Source organism: Pseudomyrmex gracilis, unplaced genomic scaffold, assembly GCF_002006095.1.
Source record: "Pseudomyrmex gracilis isolate BER0280 unplaced genomic scaffold, ASM200609v1 scaffold_161, whole genome shotgun sequence".
Lineage (NCBI taxonomy): Eukaryota > Metazoa > Arthropoda > Insecta > Hymenoptera > Formicidae > Pseudomyrmex > Pseudomyrmex gracilis.
Genome location: NW_018020745.1, coordinates 72564 through 88275, shown reverse-complemented (window position 1 = coordinate 88275; position 15712 = coordinate 72564). Strand labels below are relative to the sequence as shown.

The window sequence follows — 15712 nt, the reverse complement described above, 5'->3', positions numbered from 1 at the left end:
ATTTGAGTTATTATTCATGAAGTTATTTGTGTCGAGAGAGTTTTGCGCGCGCGAAGGCTACATTCTATCTATTTATAATCGACGCGACGCGCGTCGATTTTATTCGATCGGTGTCAAACATAAATCACAATAAGTTCAATTGTTGCGCGAAACACATGCGAGAAGAAAATTGCAACCGATTTACAGTTTGTGACTACAACGTACACAGTTCTCTCTCGGAGAATGAAACAAACTAACACAGTTGCTGAAAGTAAGTCACTCCGTGTTTCTTGTTCGCGGAGAGCGCTCCGATATACAAGTAAATAGAGAAACAGTTTCCGGTATAAACGCAGTTTGTCCTCGTAGTTAGATGGGAGAATGTGCAGACGTGTTTTTGGTAACCCACGGGACTATTTCTGTAGTCTATTCCTGAACTTCGTCGCGCGTGAAATTGGGTTAGATGGCAATTTATATTATCCAACGCTTTTCTCTTTCGCGCTGATAACAATTTCTTTTGTTGTAAAACTCTCTCAACTCTGCGTTTTTCTTTTTTATCGAAGAAAAATCACCATCACTTGTTATCATATTTTTAAAATATACAAATTTGAAACAAATCGTTAATTTGTTAAAAATATACATCCCAACGTAAAATAATAATCTTAGGTTGGTTTTGTAATTTAAGATCGTCTTGAATTTATCTACAGATGTTCTGCAACCAATGAAAAACGACTTTTACACCATTCTGAAGATAAACTTGAGACGATCTTAAATATAAGAGACCTGAACTATCGGCTTTAATCGGGATAAAGCGATAAAGATCTTGCCTCTCCGACATTTAAATACTCATCGCCAAGTTTACGGGGTGAAGAACACACGGAATTGCGCGAGAACCTTTTCGGAATGTGTTCGCAAATTGCGCCGAAGCGTTGCGGTTAACGTTAGTCGTGCGATGTTAGCGTTATCGTAATGAGCCCTGCCGCGTCCCGCGTAAGTCGGATCGGGCGCTTAATCGCGCTCGTTTAATTTCGAGGCGAATGTGTCTCGTGTTAAGAGGGCACGTTGCTTGTTTAACCCCACAGGAGGGCGGTCCTGTCTTAAGGGCGACCGAGCGAAAAATCGTAGATTCTCTTCCTTCGCTGTCACAGGGCTGACAGTCACCCACGCGCCCATTAAAGGTCTCACACAAACCAACTATAAGGTGCTTAGAGATACCTCCGCAAAGCACAGACGCACACATCGTGCCCGATCCCTTTTATATATAATTAAGACGTTACTTTACGAGCGTGCGCAAACGCACGAGTATGTCTTTTCGTCTCTCGCGTTCGAGGGAACAAAAGAGAGCATGTGACAGGCAAATGGGGAGGCGTGCATCTCTCACGCGCGGCGGATAATTAATTAAATCGTCCTGCCGTCAAGGCAGCGGAAAGACGAGACTAGAATGAAACATGGGTGTTTGCGAGTATCCTTTATATTTCTACAGAGAGCATATAATAGATAATAAAAACGGGAAGAGTTCATGAAAAGTGACTTATACAAGTTAATTAATATGCGTATAATGAAGAATGATATATAGTACGTGTACTGCAAAAGTAGATTAAATATTTGCTTTATATAGAGAATAGTGTTGATTTAAAATTATTTACTTTATAAATAGTTTACAGTTCTTTCGAAGCTCGCTTAATAAATTTTTGTTGTGTGTTTTGGGACTCTTTTTAGACTCTTTGATACCGTTGACTAAAAGCGCACTTGAAACCGTGACAAATAGCGTACTAGTTGAGACAAATCTAACGTCACGTGTTCATAATCCTCCGAGAACTAACGAGAACTGTTAGAGAGACATTAACTTTCTTGCGCGCGATGAAGAGACAAGTCCCAAGAAAGACAAGTCTCAAAAAGAACAGAAAGGGAACTTCACGAGATACAAGCGCAGACTATAAACTTATAAAAGAAAATGGAAAATAAAATTTACTCCAATATAATCGAGTTAATAAAAACAAAATTATGACGCTATTGTTTCTTTCGCGATCGATATTGATATTCGTGCTTTCCAACGAAGTAACGCGCGCCATCAGTACCTACGGTAAAACATGAGAAGAGAGATAGCTTCTCCGAGATACTTTTCCCGTAACGCGTAACATCTCGATAAAATATCGCGCATTTGTTCGCGTCACAGATCTTCTTTCTCCACTCCGGTGGTATCAGGCGAATTTTATCCAAGCGCTCGCTGAGAAAAACGGCGGTCGAAGTTGGAAATTCATTCGAGCGGCTTTAGATCTTGCCTTAGATCTACGCGAAGTCCGGAGGGGTGGGAGGGAAGTTGGACGAGGACGAAAAGGGGGAGACAGCATCGGCGACAGTGTACCGAGCCGATAAATCGGCCGGTCCTTCGGTTTGCATTCGCATCCTTATTTCGGGCTATTTGTCTCGAGTTCCGGAGGATTCCGGCACGGCAGTTTAAATCTTCCCCGACTGATCCCGCGGGACAATCCTCTTGGAATAGGGAATAGGGAGGGAAACTCTCCGGAGTTCACCGGCCGAGAACCGGGGGACGAGATATACGTAGCCTTCGCGACCGTATAGAAACTCGATTGCGGAAACGATTATCTGTCGATTTCGTAAGAGAGAGAGAGTCTCGTTTTCTATCTCCGTCTTCGCTCTTTCTCAATGTCACGCCGAACGCAATTTACTAATTTATCGAAGTTTCTCGACGACACGTGATACTTGTCGAATCGAATCGTAGAACACACCGCATTAGATTGCCAAATGAACTCTCGAGTTCGGCGAGACAACGAAGTAGCTCGGGAATAATAAATTCGCGAAACGTTCTTTGAAGTTCTCAGGCATTAAATAAAAGATTCGAAAGTTTGTTTAAACTCTTGCTCGAGTAAAACCGTTGACTTCTTCCATCTCTCAAGAAAGTATTCTTCAAATTAGATACATTCGAGTATCGACTTTTACGTGTTTTTTTTTTTTTTTTTTTTGAGAGAGGATAAAGAGAGAAAATATTTGTGTTTCTCGGCTGTATTGTAGTTAGCGATTGTAAGAAAGCTCGTCTGTGTCGGGATGGCGAAAATTAAACGAGGCACCCGTGGATCGTTAATCGTTGACATTGGAGACGGTAGTTCCGCTCCGAGAGCTCATTTTCAGGGCAGCCTGTCCGCAGAACAAGCAAGGTGAATTTTAATGAGAGGCCCGGGGAGGTGTGACGTGCAAATAACACGAACGTAGACGCCTGGTAGCGCTTTTCTATAGGGTGTCTCATTGTGTCGCAACATTTGTTCTTATGACATTAACAAAATTGAATAGTTTTTCTTTTACAACTACAGAATAATAATTCGAGGAAAGGACTTATTTTTGCGTTTACGCAATACAATTGCTAGGGTTAACAATCGCTTAATATCGTTAGTTAATTATTTAATTTATCAAACACAATGCACACAAAACTCGACATGCAATTAAAATTTTTGTTTCCATAGACACGACACGTTTCGAAAAACGTAAAGCGTGGTGTGAACGCGGTGTAACTCAATGCGGATGATTAGTCGCGCGTGATGAAACAAATTTTTTAACTTACGAACCGGATCTCTCATCCGATGTAGCCGCGAGATTGCATTTTGAGACGGCCGCGTTGATTAACCCCAGCTAACAACGCCCGCGGGTGCACCCGTTATACAATTCTCGCAAACATCGTCAAATATTCATCCTCCGCGCGGCGGGAACATCGATGCGCGATCGACTCGTCCGCCGTTTACGTTTTTATCTCGGCTTCGCGATGAACCTCCCCAACGGCGCTCGTTTCCGGGTACCGAGGCAATAAACGAGGACCGAGGCCCCTCTCTCTTTCTCTATCTGCCTAGCTATCCCGCCGACTCTTACCCCCGTTTCTGTTCCGACAGCTCTCTCGTTGCGCTCGGCGATTCCGCCACAAACCGACGCTCCTGGCGGCTGCCGATAACGCGTTATCGAATATCGAAGAGGTAAATAATTTTAAGAGCCATATATATACACTATCGCGCGACGCGAAGTTTGTACGTTGCCGAAATATCGAAACGTTTACGCGGTTTCACGGTCGTAAAAATAAAAATGTATTACGTTGTCACAAACGATAACAAATTTCATTTTATGAAAATTATTTTACAGTGATTTTTTTTATTACATTTAACAGTTCAGAGTTACTGTTGTGTTGACATCACAAATAGTCGTCATCGCTTGTAACGTTTTTTTTTTCCCCTCATAAAATTGATGTCGAAGACATCAGTTTCGATGCGAGAATATTTTTATTTTCGCGAATTGCCGAAAAACAAAACGATTGTTGCGTTCTGGTTTTCCGCGCGTCGTCAATCGAGCAAAACGAACGAATTGCTCTGTTTGTAAATGTCGTGCCGTTTTAATGAACTGCGCGTGGCCGCTGGTCGATAATAGAATCCGTATAACGCACCCCCGAACCGGACCGGAACCGCACGCGAGCATCGGCGGCGTCGGGAGCAGACACGCGCGCGACCTGTCTCTCCGCTTTCTCTTTCGCCCAACGGTAGCTAACCAAATTAAACGTAATTTGAATTTCGTTTGAAATTCAATCGAGACGCTCCGCCTCGCCGGCGGGTGTGCGTTATCGAATAAAAATATCGAAAATTCCTCTCGCGTGCACAACGGTCACGTCTGCCAAAGCTACTGAACGGAATTTCCGAAATTCCGGATGCGATGTCGGAGGGAGAGACGGATTGATGGGAGGGATGTATCGAAAGGAGGAGACAGAGAAATCGAGACGGTCGTCGAACGTTGGAGCGGAATGAAGTGGATTTTCGGTTGACGTGGTTCCCGATCCTTTCCCTTTTATTTTTTCACTTTTTGCAACGAGTTTTACAAGCGAAGCACGCGATTTCCGTAGCGTATACACGAAAATTCGATTGGCGATATTGTTTTTATTGCCGCCTATACGAATTTATCGGTTTTATTATCTGCTGCTTTGCATGCAGTGACGAATTGAATTTGCATCGATATTTGAGCAAAAATCTAATTTCGACATTTTTTTTTTTCACGTATGATTCGAAAAAAATTTTTTAAAACGATAGATGTTTTAAAACATATTATTTAAATTTTTTTCCGCATTGTCATGAATAAAAGACAAATTTTATCGTTTTTGCCGCGCAACTCGAAAAAACAAGCTCTTGTTTAGTAAACAATCTTATTACACATAAGTAGATATTAGTCGATGAAAACATTTCGATTTGCCACAAAAGAAGGCTCGGAACGTCTTCGTCGAAATACATTTTTTTCGCTCGACACACATACGTTCCAACCTTCAACGACGTAGCTCAATTTGTGTAATAGCGCGTATAAAAAAAAAACACACACACACACGACAATTCTATTTGGTAAATAAATTTATTGTATTTATATTAAAGTCTCTCTAGTAGAGAGAAACTACAAAAGACCATTGGTTGTTAGTTGATGAGTTTTCGTTTCGAAGCGGGTAGCTTTCGTTCTATATCGAACGTAACACAAGTACACATATCACACTACTGAATATGCGGTGACAATACAGTCCGAAAGCAATTTGTCACTTGTCGAATCACCAGTGAACTCCGCGAAACAATCGAATGCATCGGTAGCAATTTGTGAGAACTTGTACGCTATTGATCGAAGTCATCGAGTGGCTCGACCGAATTACAAAGTCCGAGCACGATGTGGAACGTGGAGATAACCGCGAGAGTAACTGCGGCAGTTCGACGGTGTGCAGAGCTGAAGCCATAAACCGCTTAATCGCCGTTAGAATAGAGACGGACACGTTTCTGTTTGTCTTCCGTCTGCTTCTTAATCTCCGCTGACACGTCTACATTTTTGTCTGCTATTTTTTATAGATTGTGAAAAGCGCAATTTTGTAGAATAGGAATTTCAACGCTTTACACGATCCTTTTTTTTTTTCAAAAACTGCGTCGCGCGTACATTTCTTCTAAATTAATTAGACTAATGCTCAGCTCCACAATTTAACTAAAATCTCATAAAACGAAATAAAGTTTTCTATAAAAAAAAAAAAATAAATAAAAGCAAAACATATCGATCTCTCTAAGAGCAACGCAGCATCAAAGGCTTGAAACGGAGTATGCGTAAGAAGCAACCCGATCGAAGTGGTCCGAAATGACATCATCCGCCGTAGTAGTTTAGATCCCGAATCACAACCCGGTTGGGAACCCGCGGGACGCATGAATAGACCCGGAGAGTTCCTGTTCGTGGAACGTACGGGTGAAGCCGAACAAAGCCGCCGCAAGTTCGCGGGAAATCTCCCGGATCTTTGCGGCGAAGTTCGGGCACTTGGTCGGACAGTTTGTTCGCGGCGGGGATTTCCTCGGCCGGTGTAGGTTGCATCGAGAGCCATTGAACTGTATTACGGTCTTTACGGAAACGGAAACCGGACGGACGGATCGTAACGGCACGGAACGGGACAGAACGGTCGATCGCGTTTGCAAGAGCGCGCGAATCGATCGCGGACCAACCGAGACCATAATCCGTTTAATTCCTGACTAACGAGACGTCCTTTGTGTTGATTAACCGGTGCCAGTCGTTGCTCTGGGGCCAATCGTTCTGACTCCGGATTGGCCGCGATCGTGTTATGTAAGGTCGTGCTTTCCGTTCGACCGGTCGCATCGATTGGCCCGCTCGTATGCAAGTCTCTAAATCAGCCACGCGTAATTGTTTCCCGCCATTTACATGAAACACCGAATATCCCGCAATCAGCAATCGGCGGAAGTAAATCCGATGTCACGCCTCGAATAATCGAGTCGATATTGACGTGACTGATTGACGCGTTATGAGAAGAAAATGATTGGGTGTGCAATAATTGTAATATCGTTTATCCGATGCAAAACGATTAACGTACGTCACGCGTGCGACGAAATTGTAGAAGAAGCGTCAAATATGTCAAAATGAGAAAAAGGATTAAATTTGAAAGTTATTAGATTTGTTCTTTTTTCTTTCTCTTTGTTTCTCCACGTTCGCACGTGATCCTCGACCATTTCGCGCAGACCATAGAAATTTGTGGTCATGGGAATCGACATTTTCACCGTCTACCGCTATGTAACCGTCGCCTGTGCATTGCGCTACGTGCAAACGTGACGTGGTTGCACTCGGAGAATTCAACAGATCCGGAGAATGCTGTGTTTTCGAACGTAGATTTGTAGGCACTTCCGGTGCGCATTGATTGCGCACAATATCGTTTTCATATCAGGCTGCGTGCGAAGATATCCGCAAAAAATTTCTGATATAAAATTCGCGAAGTTTCAAAACGAACGACTCGATATTAAAACAGTTAACGACATTATTATTATTTTTGTTTTTTTTCATCCGCATACGGTCACAATCGTCTCATTACGATTGGTAATTCACAGACCGCGGATTTGTAATATTACGTCGGTTCATTCTTCTATGTATTTACGAGAGATTCGTATCGACGATATCAAAATATTGAGAACATGTATGTACATACGAAAGTGTGTGTGAGAATACAGTACCGTCAGAAAAATTTCACCGCAGATGTCGAAACGGCGAGCCACGTCGCACATTTCCACGCGTGACCACGATATTCGATAAAGGTTCATCTCGACCCATGAAAATTGGATTTTCCAGAGCGGTACTACGTGCGCCATGCGGCGCAATATATGCAAGCGCGCGCGCGCACACGATCCCGTTCGGCAACGTATCCGGAAAATATTTGATTTCGCGCGGCAACTCATCGCTTGTTTCCGCGGAAAATTCGATGTTGCGATACATCGAATCGCGGTGTTAACTTTCTCGTGCGTGTTTCCAATCACGTATCTATTATCTTTTCCACAATTGTAATGCAACGCGCAATTCACAACTTTCGAATCCCGCGCAGCAAAAACTAATCTCCGCGATTTGGTTTGCGAACTCTGTTTAACATGTAAATAGCAATCGCGCGCAACAACATTAATGTAATTTCTCATTTTGTGTTTAGCTTTTTTCTACAGTTTTTTAACGTAATCACAATTCACGCGAATGCGCAATTCAAACGCGTTAAATTTTGATCTCTTTCCTCTCGAAATTGTTAATTCTCTCCAATATATTTTTATTTGATTAAATGTTATCAAAGCCTCGGAGCCGAGCCGGGCTTTTAGATACGAGAGACAAGAAACGGTCTGACCCTTTCAAACAGACCGCGGAGATGAATTACGTCAAAGTAAATTGATTTCGAAGCAATCTCCTGTTCTGCTTCCTGTGGGCGGAAGACGAAGTCGGATTTATGAGAGAAGCTGAAAGATCTGTGGACGAATGTTTTCAAAAGTATTATATATCCTGCCAAGTGCATTCTTGTTTCAACGTCAAGTCTCATAAAAATAAGACAAAAAAAAAAAATTAAATTTTTCACTAAAGAATAAGAAAATATACAATGGGAGTTGCAGCGAGATCACTTGAATTGTAAAACATGTTTGCGCATATATGCGTGGCACACATTTCTTAGTTTAATCCTAGCTTCTCTCACTTTTTCCGTCTCGTTTGTGTTTGTGTGTGTGTGTGTGTGTGTGTGTTTGTCGAAAGAACATATTAAAATATTCCTCGAGTATTGCACGCTCGTCCTAGTTTTCATAGCAGCACCTTGCACTTGCAGTTTACTTTAGACTCGGTTGCCGCAATATAATCTCATTATTCCGCGAATATCTTGAATGAGACGAGCGAGGAAATATACCGGCGGTTGCGTCTCTCGCTCGGAAACTCCGCCGCGTCGCTTCGCCTTTTCCCGACCTCCGCTTTCTTTCTTTATCCCGGTGGCTTCCGGGAAATCTTTCCTCGCGAACTCTGGATTTAGCTGACGAGCGCGTTACTCGTCTTCCGACCCGCAAATACTTTCACGCCTACACGTGTTTGAGCCCGGTTGAACGAGTGAGATATACGAAGAATATTAGACAACGTATATGCACAGGCGAACAACAATAACGTCAGCGTATTGTAAATCGGACGTCAAACAGCGCGAATAAACTCGCGTCTAAGAACCAAGTGTCTAGAACAAATTTTTCAATCAAACCTGCGTCAAACTTTTTCTCGCACTGCTCGATTCATTGAGAAATTAAATACGTATATCGCTAAAAACAAAAATAATTTTCTACTTCACATGAAAGTAAAAAAATTTCAAATTCATAAGTTTGTCCAACTCATATGCATCGTTGCGCGACACGCTTTCGTGTGGCCGCTCGATGTTTCTCTTGGCGGTTTTAAAAGTTCCGCGATTACACGGCAAAAATGTGCAAAATTCGTCTTTTAAACCTTGAACACGTTCTCCCGTGTGCGGTCCTTCTGCCAAGGAAAACACCGACGTCGCGCCGCGGACAAGATTAATCCACGTCTCCAGGAACAGCGTCGTCCGGAAAAAAATCTGCACACGAGCGCAGCAATGTTAAAAGCTAGTGGAAAGGCGATTTCTCTTGAATTCTTTTCTCTCTCGCTCTCTCTCTTTCTCTCTTTCTCTCTCTTTGAGTAAATTTAAATACAATTTTCCGGAGCAAAAGTTTGGGAAAGAATTTACAAGTTTCGTAAAGAAAATAAGAAAAAAAAACAATAAAACTTATCTGATTTGTTTTCTTGTGAAAACTCGCAATAATGTGTTGTTATTACATTCGTAAGAAAAAGCCTTGCTTTTTCTCGAACTGGTTAACATGAATATCGATGTTCGAAAGTTCGAACAAATTTCTGAATGTTTTACATTGTGTTTAATAGGATAAACACATTTTGGGTCTCATAAAACGGAAATAGCATTAGGTCAGCGCAATAAAAACAAGTGTCGTATAAAATTACACACTTCACCTTGCGTAACCATTTCCAGTAACAATTAATCCATGCGAGAGCACATGGGCGACTAAAAATACTGTGTGCGCGCACACAGTCAAGGTTAAAATAACTTTCGAAATTTATTCCGGGGGCCCCGAGCGGAGATAGCGATATGTCAGTCAGTTAAATTGACGCACGTAGACTTTGTATATATAGCTAGATTATAAAATTATATAAGTGAGATACAAAACGAATCTTCCTCTCTTTCTCTCTCATCAAAATAAGATATTCATATTATTCATTCATTGTATTTACTTTGATACAAAACCAACCAACCAACCGCAACGTATTTCATACAATTAATAAAAACAAGTAATTAATTTTATTACGCCACTGAAGCATTTCTAATCCACCATAAACACGTGAGAACAAAAACACCACTTAAATCCTTGTTTCGAAAGATACATTTTTAGAGACAGCTGTTAGCGACCGCTCTTTCACACGCTGTTACGAATTGACGGCGATTAAGACACACAAAAGAAAGATCCCGATCGGACGCCTCGTACTAACGATGATGCCCAGGCGATTGAATCTAAGCGGATTACACGCGCGAATATCGGTGTCTAAATCGCGCGACTTCCGACTGCTGTCGTGTCGTGTCTCCGTCGTGTCGGGGACGACCGATGCGATGAATGGATCAGGATGAATGGAGTCCAAAGGACGTTTATGAATGACGCGTACACCAGCGCGTACATACACGCGGTCTCGCATATTGTGCCGGAAATACGTGCGTATACTCGAATATAAGATACAAGCGCAAGAACAAAAATAGTAAAAAAAAAAACAAAAAAAGAAAGAATTATAAATCGCGAAAACACGCGTGTATCTTACACGCCAAAGTGGCAAATATAATATTTCATATTTTATTTTTGCTCCTTTCGTCTTACAGTTTGCTTTTTTTTTTATCGCATTTACGGTGTGACTCCTTATCTCGAAATCCTCCAAAGTCGACGGTAGAAATTTATCTTCCCTTTATACGTCCACTTGTGCGATTATTTACCGGTGCATTAGCGAGGTTTCTTACGCGTGCACGGGCATTTGTTACTCTGGTGCTCGGTGCCGAGAACATTATTAATTTATCTAACATACACGTGTTGTTCGAATAAAGCCGTACGCTAACTGCTATCTACTTGTCGGAATTCCGTAACGGTATAATTATGTATTCAATTACATCTTCGCGAATCTATGCGTTTACGAAAGCTTTCTTGGTTTCTGATATTTCTCCACGTACTAAAAAGCTGATTAATGATTATTAATATATGTTATTTTCATGTGTTTTTCTATAGCTCCTCTATGTTTTTACGAAACAAGCTGTCGTTATTGAAAATTTTTGAATATTTTTATAGGAATTCGAGTTTTTGTAGCACGAAAAACAAGCGCACAAGTGTGCGTGACCTAAATTACGAAAACATAATATTGAATATTGAAAATTATAAAAGTTTGCAAATTGGTCTTCAATAACAGACTTGAATTACTTTCAATAAGCTCTGTGTGTGTGTGTGTATATATATATATATATATTATCGTTTAATTAAACAGACAGGCTTAAAAACTGACTGCGCACGTAGCTCTCTGGACTTTTATATACTCGCGATTTTATATAAATTGTTCTTTGCATTGCACAACTCTATATTTACATGTGTATAATGATGAATGAATCGAAATTAAATTTCCATTATTTCGTGGTTTAATTCGAAAAAGATCCGATCCGAGAATAGCCGCGGGCGAATTAATTTAGCATTTATTCATCCGTGTTTTCAAATGTGTAATTACATCCGCTAATCAATTCCTTTGTTCTTCGTTTTCTTTTTTATTACGATATAAACACACACAATTCGTGCTATTAATTTTATAAATTTTATATGTAATATAACCAGCAATTGTCAAGAATTGGCAGTACTCGAACACACACACACACATACTTTATACGTCGTGTAAAGCAAAAATCGCAAAAATATTTAAAGAACAAATCGATTCAACGCGCGTTTTTGTTTTTATTATTAGAGAATGTGAAATATCGCGAAAGTGTTCGATTTTTCACAAGAGAAAAGAGATCGTCGCTAATAATTGGAATTAAATTTACGACCGGGAGAAAGAAATCGACACACTGGGATTATCGCGATGAGAACGAGATAAAAAAATATAAAGAGGATGTGCGTATCTCTCTTGCGGGTCTTTGGCACTGCTTAATCGGTAAACCTCTAACACCAACCGCGAGAAGAGAATTGGTTTTCTCCGAGGCGTCTAATCGTAATTACGGACTCGACACAGACCGCTTTCGCACGCGATCAGAATAACGACGATGCGAGAACCGCACAAACACGCGCGACCGACGTTAATTTGTATATTCGTAAAAAGCGAGAAGAATTTTTCAGAAAAAGTCGTTTTTTTTACTTTATCGAGCAACAAATATAACATCAAGGCTAGATTTTGTAACTATATTTATTTAAACAAGCAAATACTTATAAAACTTGGATTTTTAATCATTTTTGCTTTTTTGATGAAAAAACAAATACGTGTTTGTAAATATGTAATGTGTTTTCAAAGCTTTCTGCATTCGCTTTTGCGTTTGTTTTGCAAAAGTCAGGGTCGAATAATCGTACTAAAAATGTTGAAAAAATCTGTGACTAATGGTGACGACGGAAATCTCAGACACTTATCCATGTTTCATCATTCTCGCAGCTTCTGCTTCCTGTATTGCATATAGTGGCGCTGCCTCGCCCATATCTCACCAGCTTATAGCGGCTCGGTATATATTATAGAAGTCTATGATAATGTGTACGGCAAAAAATGCGACACTCCCAGGGTCAGAGATCTCTCAAAGTCGATTCTCTCGTGCGAGTGCGGAGTACTCCGTGTGTGTCGTGTTTTGTGTTCTCGCGTTTATCCTCGCGGCCGCGTCTCGATAAATGACGCGCGAGCAGGAAAACGCGGGGTAGATGGAAACGCAGCGAATAACGAAAGGTAAAAAACATTTTGTTAAATTATCGAAAAAAATTCTCACCCGCGTTGAATAAAACTATTTACTCTCGAACAAGATAAGGATACGGTGGTTAACATTCATTCTTTGATAAGCGACCGTTTTGCTGACAGCGCATCTACCTGTTCTACTTGAAACGCAAGCAGAATGCAGAAGACGACGCAACACACGATCTCCGACACGCGCACGCGCGCGCGCGCGCATATTGCTCGGTCTGAAAAAAATGTCTTCGTCCCTCTCGTCCGTTTTTTGCCTCCCTTTTTTTGCCGTCCCATTCTTGCGGACCGGATGTGCGACGTTCGACGTCGTAAAATACATGTACCGTCGCGCATGTGAATAAACCGGTTGCCCACTCCCTCTCTCGTATCGGGAAAACAAATATTTTTCGCTGCCTATCCGGTGGCGGCTCGAAATATTTGGCACGACACGTGTTTCTCACGCCAACTTTCTGCTCGATGCGGTTAGGTTCGTGCGACGAGCGTCGCAATGCGCGAACAGATGCACTGGCGCATCAGAGGAGGCACACTCTCTCTTTTTATTTGTTGGTCTTTTTCTCACGATTATAACCAATAAAGAACGATTAGATAAAACAACCGATAGATAATAACCGTAATAAAGAACCACTTTACTTTCTACTTAATTATTCGAAATTTATTATTATATTATATATATATGTATATTTATAAGATCACACCGCGGCTTCAGATCCGATGCTAGAAATTCTTCTTCGTTACCATCTCCGGCCGCGTTGCGAAATCCAACCACGTCGCTGCTGATAAATCAACGTGGCGTGCAACAGTCGGCCGATCTTGCGGGCAATTCTCGATCGCGCTGCCGGCCGATCAATCACGCGCTTTCAAACCCCGACACGTGCGCGATCCCGGCGAACGTCGCAGCGTACAAACGAACAAACGTCGGTATGGTATATCGCGAGTCAAGCACCAGGTGGGCCGACTCACGCTAATTCGCCAGTTAGCCCCATACGCCCGGCGTACGTCGTGTCACGTCGATTCACATCTGTCTACCCACACTCGTTCCTTCAGGACCGATCAATCTTCAGTAGTTTTCAAATAGGTTGCTAAGCAGGAAAATTTAATAATAACGATTTTTTTTTACGATTTTCTTTTCAATTATTTAATTGCCGAGCTGTTTCTACGCTTTTTGTTTTAGAAAAAAAAAAAAGATAATTAGAAGTTTTTTACTCGCACGTTCGAGGCAAGTGATTTAGAACTTGCCTCGTCATGGTCACAATGCTGACTTTCATCTCTCTCCCTCGGTGTCTCCCTATATGACTATAACGTATTGCTCGGAAAATTAATTGAACGGCTGCGAGACGTGGAACTTCGGAGACGCGATGACCGTACGGGATGTATAATGGATGGATAGTCACGGTTAGATAATAGATGGATGGATACGCCGGTGGATGATAATGGGCCGTGTCAAGTGCGAGACGAGACGAGACGAGCTGAAGTAACCCAAGTGCTTGCGATATGTGCGCGACACGAGGTCGAAGGCTCCCTTCGTTCATGACGTCACGACACCCGTCCATATAGTAGTCTCTCTCGGTGTTCTGTGTGAATTAAATTGCTAATAATGTCGTAGAGAAATTTTCTTCTTAACTTATTAATTCTCTCAAATAAAATATCTTTGTATCTGCAATTTCTTACTTTGTAAAATGTGATTTTCAGATCTGATCTTCAGATTGTGTTTGAACACTGAAAACCCTAGTTTGCGGTTGAGCGGATCTAGTGTCTAATATTCTGTGGTCTTGCTTTATCTTCAATTTTGAGAGACGCGAACAGAGACAATGATTGTGTGTGTGTGTGCTGTTTTCTCAAGAACTTGATAATAAATTGTAATAACATTTTTTGCGATATATGAATTTCCTACATAATAGTTGTTGTTCATATAAATCGATATGTATATCGTTTATCTATTTCTGAACAAATAGCAATGACGTAACGCCATTGTATCTGTTGATCTTAATCCACTTTTACGTGATGTATATCGCGCGATGTTTACCGTAACGACCGGTTTGTCATTCCGGTAACCCCTGCACAAAGATCAATTCCGGCAATTTGCTCGATTCGGCCGAATTGTATTCCGCGCGCAACTTTAAATAACGTTCTGCCAACAACGCGTTTTCTCGTACGTCGACGTCTGCGCGTTCGAGAGAATTAACTACCGCGAATTAACCCGCATCGCCATAAATTGATTAAGCCACTGAAAGCTGTATAATTTGTGCTTCGTTCTGTTGCAGATCAGTGTGGAAAATGCCGCGCGAGCACGAAGAGACTAAATCTCAACAAGTATTGCAAGAGAGACTACGGTAAGTGTTGTCGCCGAACAATATGTTGCAAATAAAGAAAACAGTCTATTAATCATACCCTTGGTAATAATAGGTCTCGTATAAAACGCAAACATTATACGCGCAAATTTTCTCGCCGCACATAACATCTTCGAGTTTATATTCAACTTTATATCCACTTCACATAAAGTAGAGTGAACTCAACTCGCCGCGAACGGTAGAATAATTCATTATAAAATACAGTTTATAAACTTTTTATCATAAAGTTTACTTTTTAGTGTTTCACTTTGTAAAAATAATTTATAAACATGCGCTCTTTACATTTTACTTCCAACTCGTCGAACAGTAAAATAATTTATTATAAAAGATACAATTTGTAAACTTTTTACTCTCTTTATAAGGTAATTCATTACTTTTCACAAAAAAAAGAATCGAATTGTCAAAATGTGCTACGTGATAGAGAAAATTAGAAAATATCAAAACAAATGTCCGTTCCGTTGTTTCCGATAGAAAGCTAACGGTATGTAAGTTCTAAATTCACTATCATTGTATCACGCTTGGCAAACTAAAACGAGAACGTTCGGCCAGCAACGATAAAAGTGGTGATA

General features: G+C 41.1%; 1 protein-coding gene across 1 annotated transcript in view; it reads left to right on the top strand.

Annotated features, from left to right (window-relative positions):
• The window catches only part of LOC109857496 (netrin-1-like), a 157569-nt gene that overhangs the window by 138968 nt on the left and 2889 nt on the right, over positions 1 to 15712 (top strand). The window contains exon 5 of the mRNA XM_020433838.1: positions 15057 to 15125. Within this exon, the coding sequence (XP_020289427.1) occupies positions 15057 to 15125 (69 nt within the window). The remainder of the gene's footprint in view (positions 1 to 15056; positions 15126 to 15712) is intronic.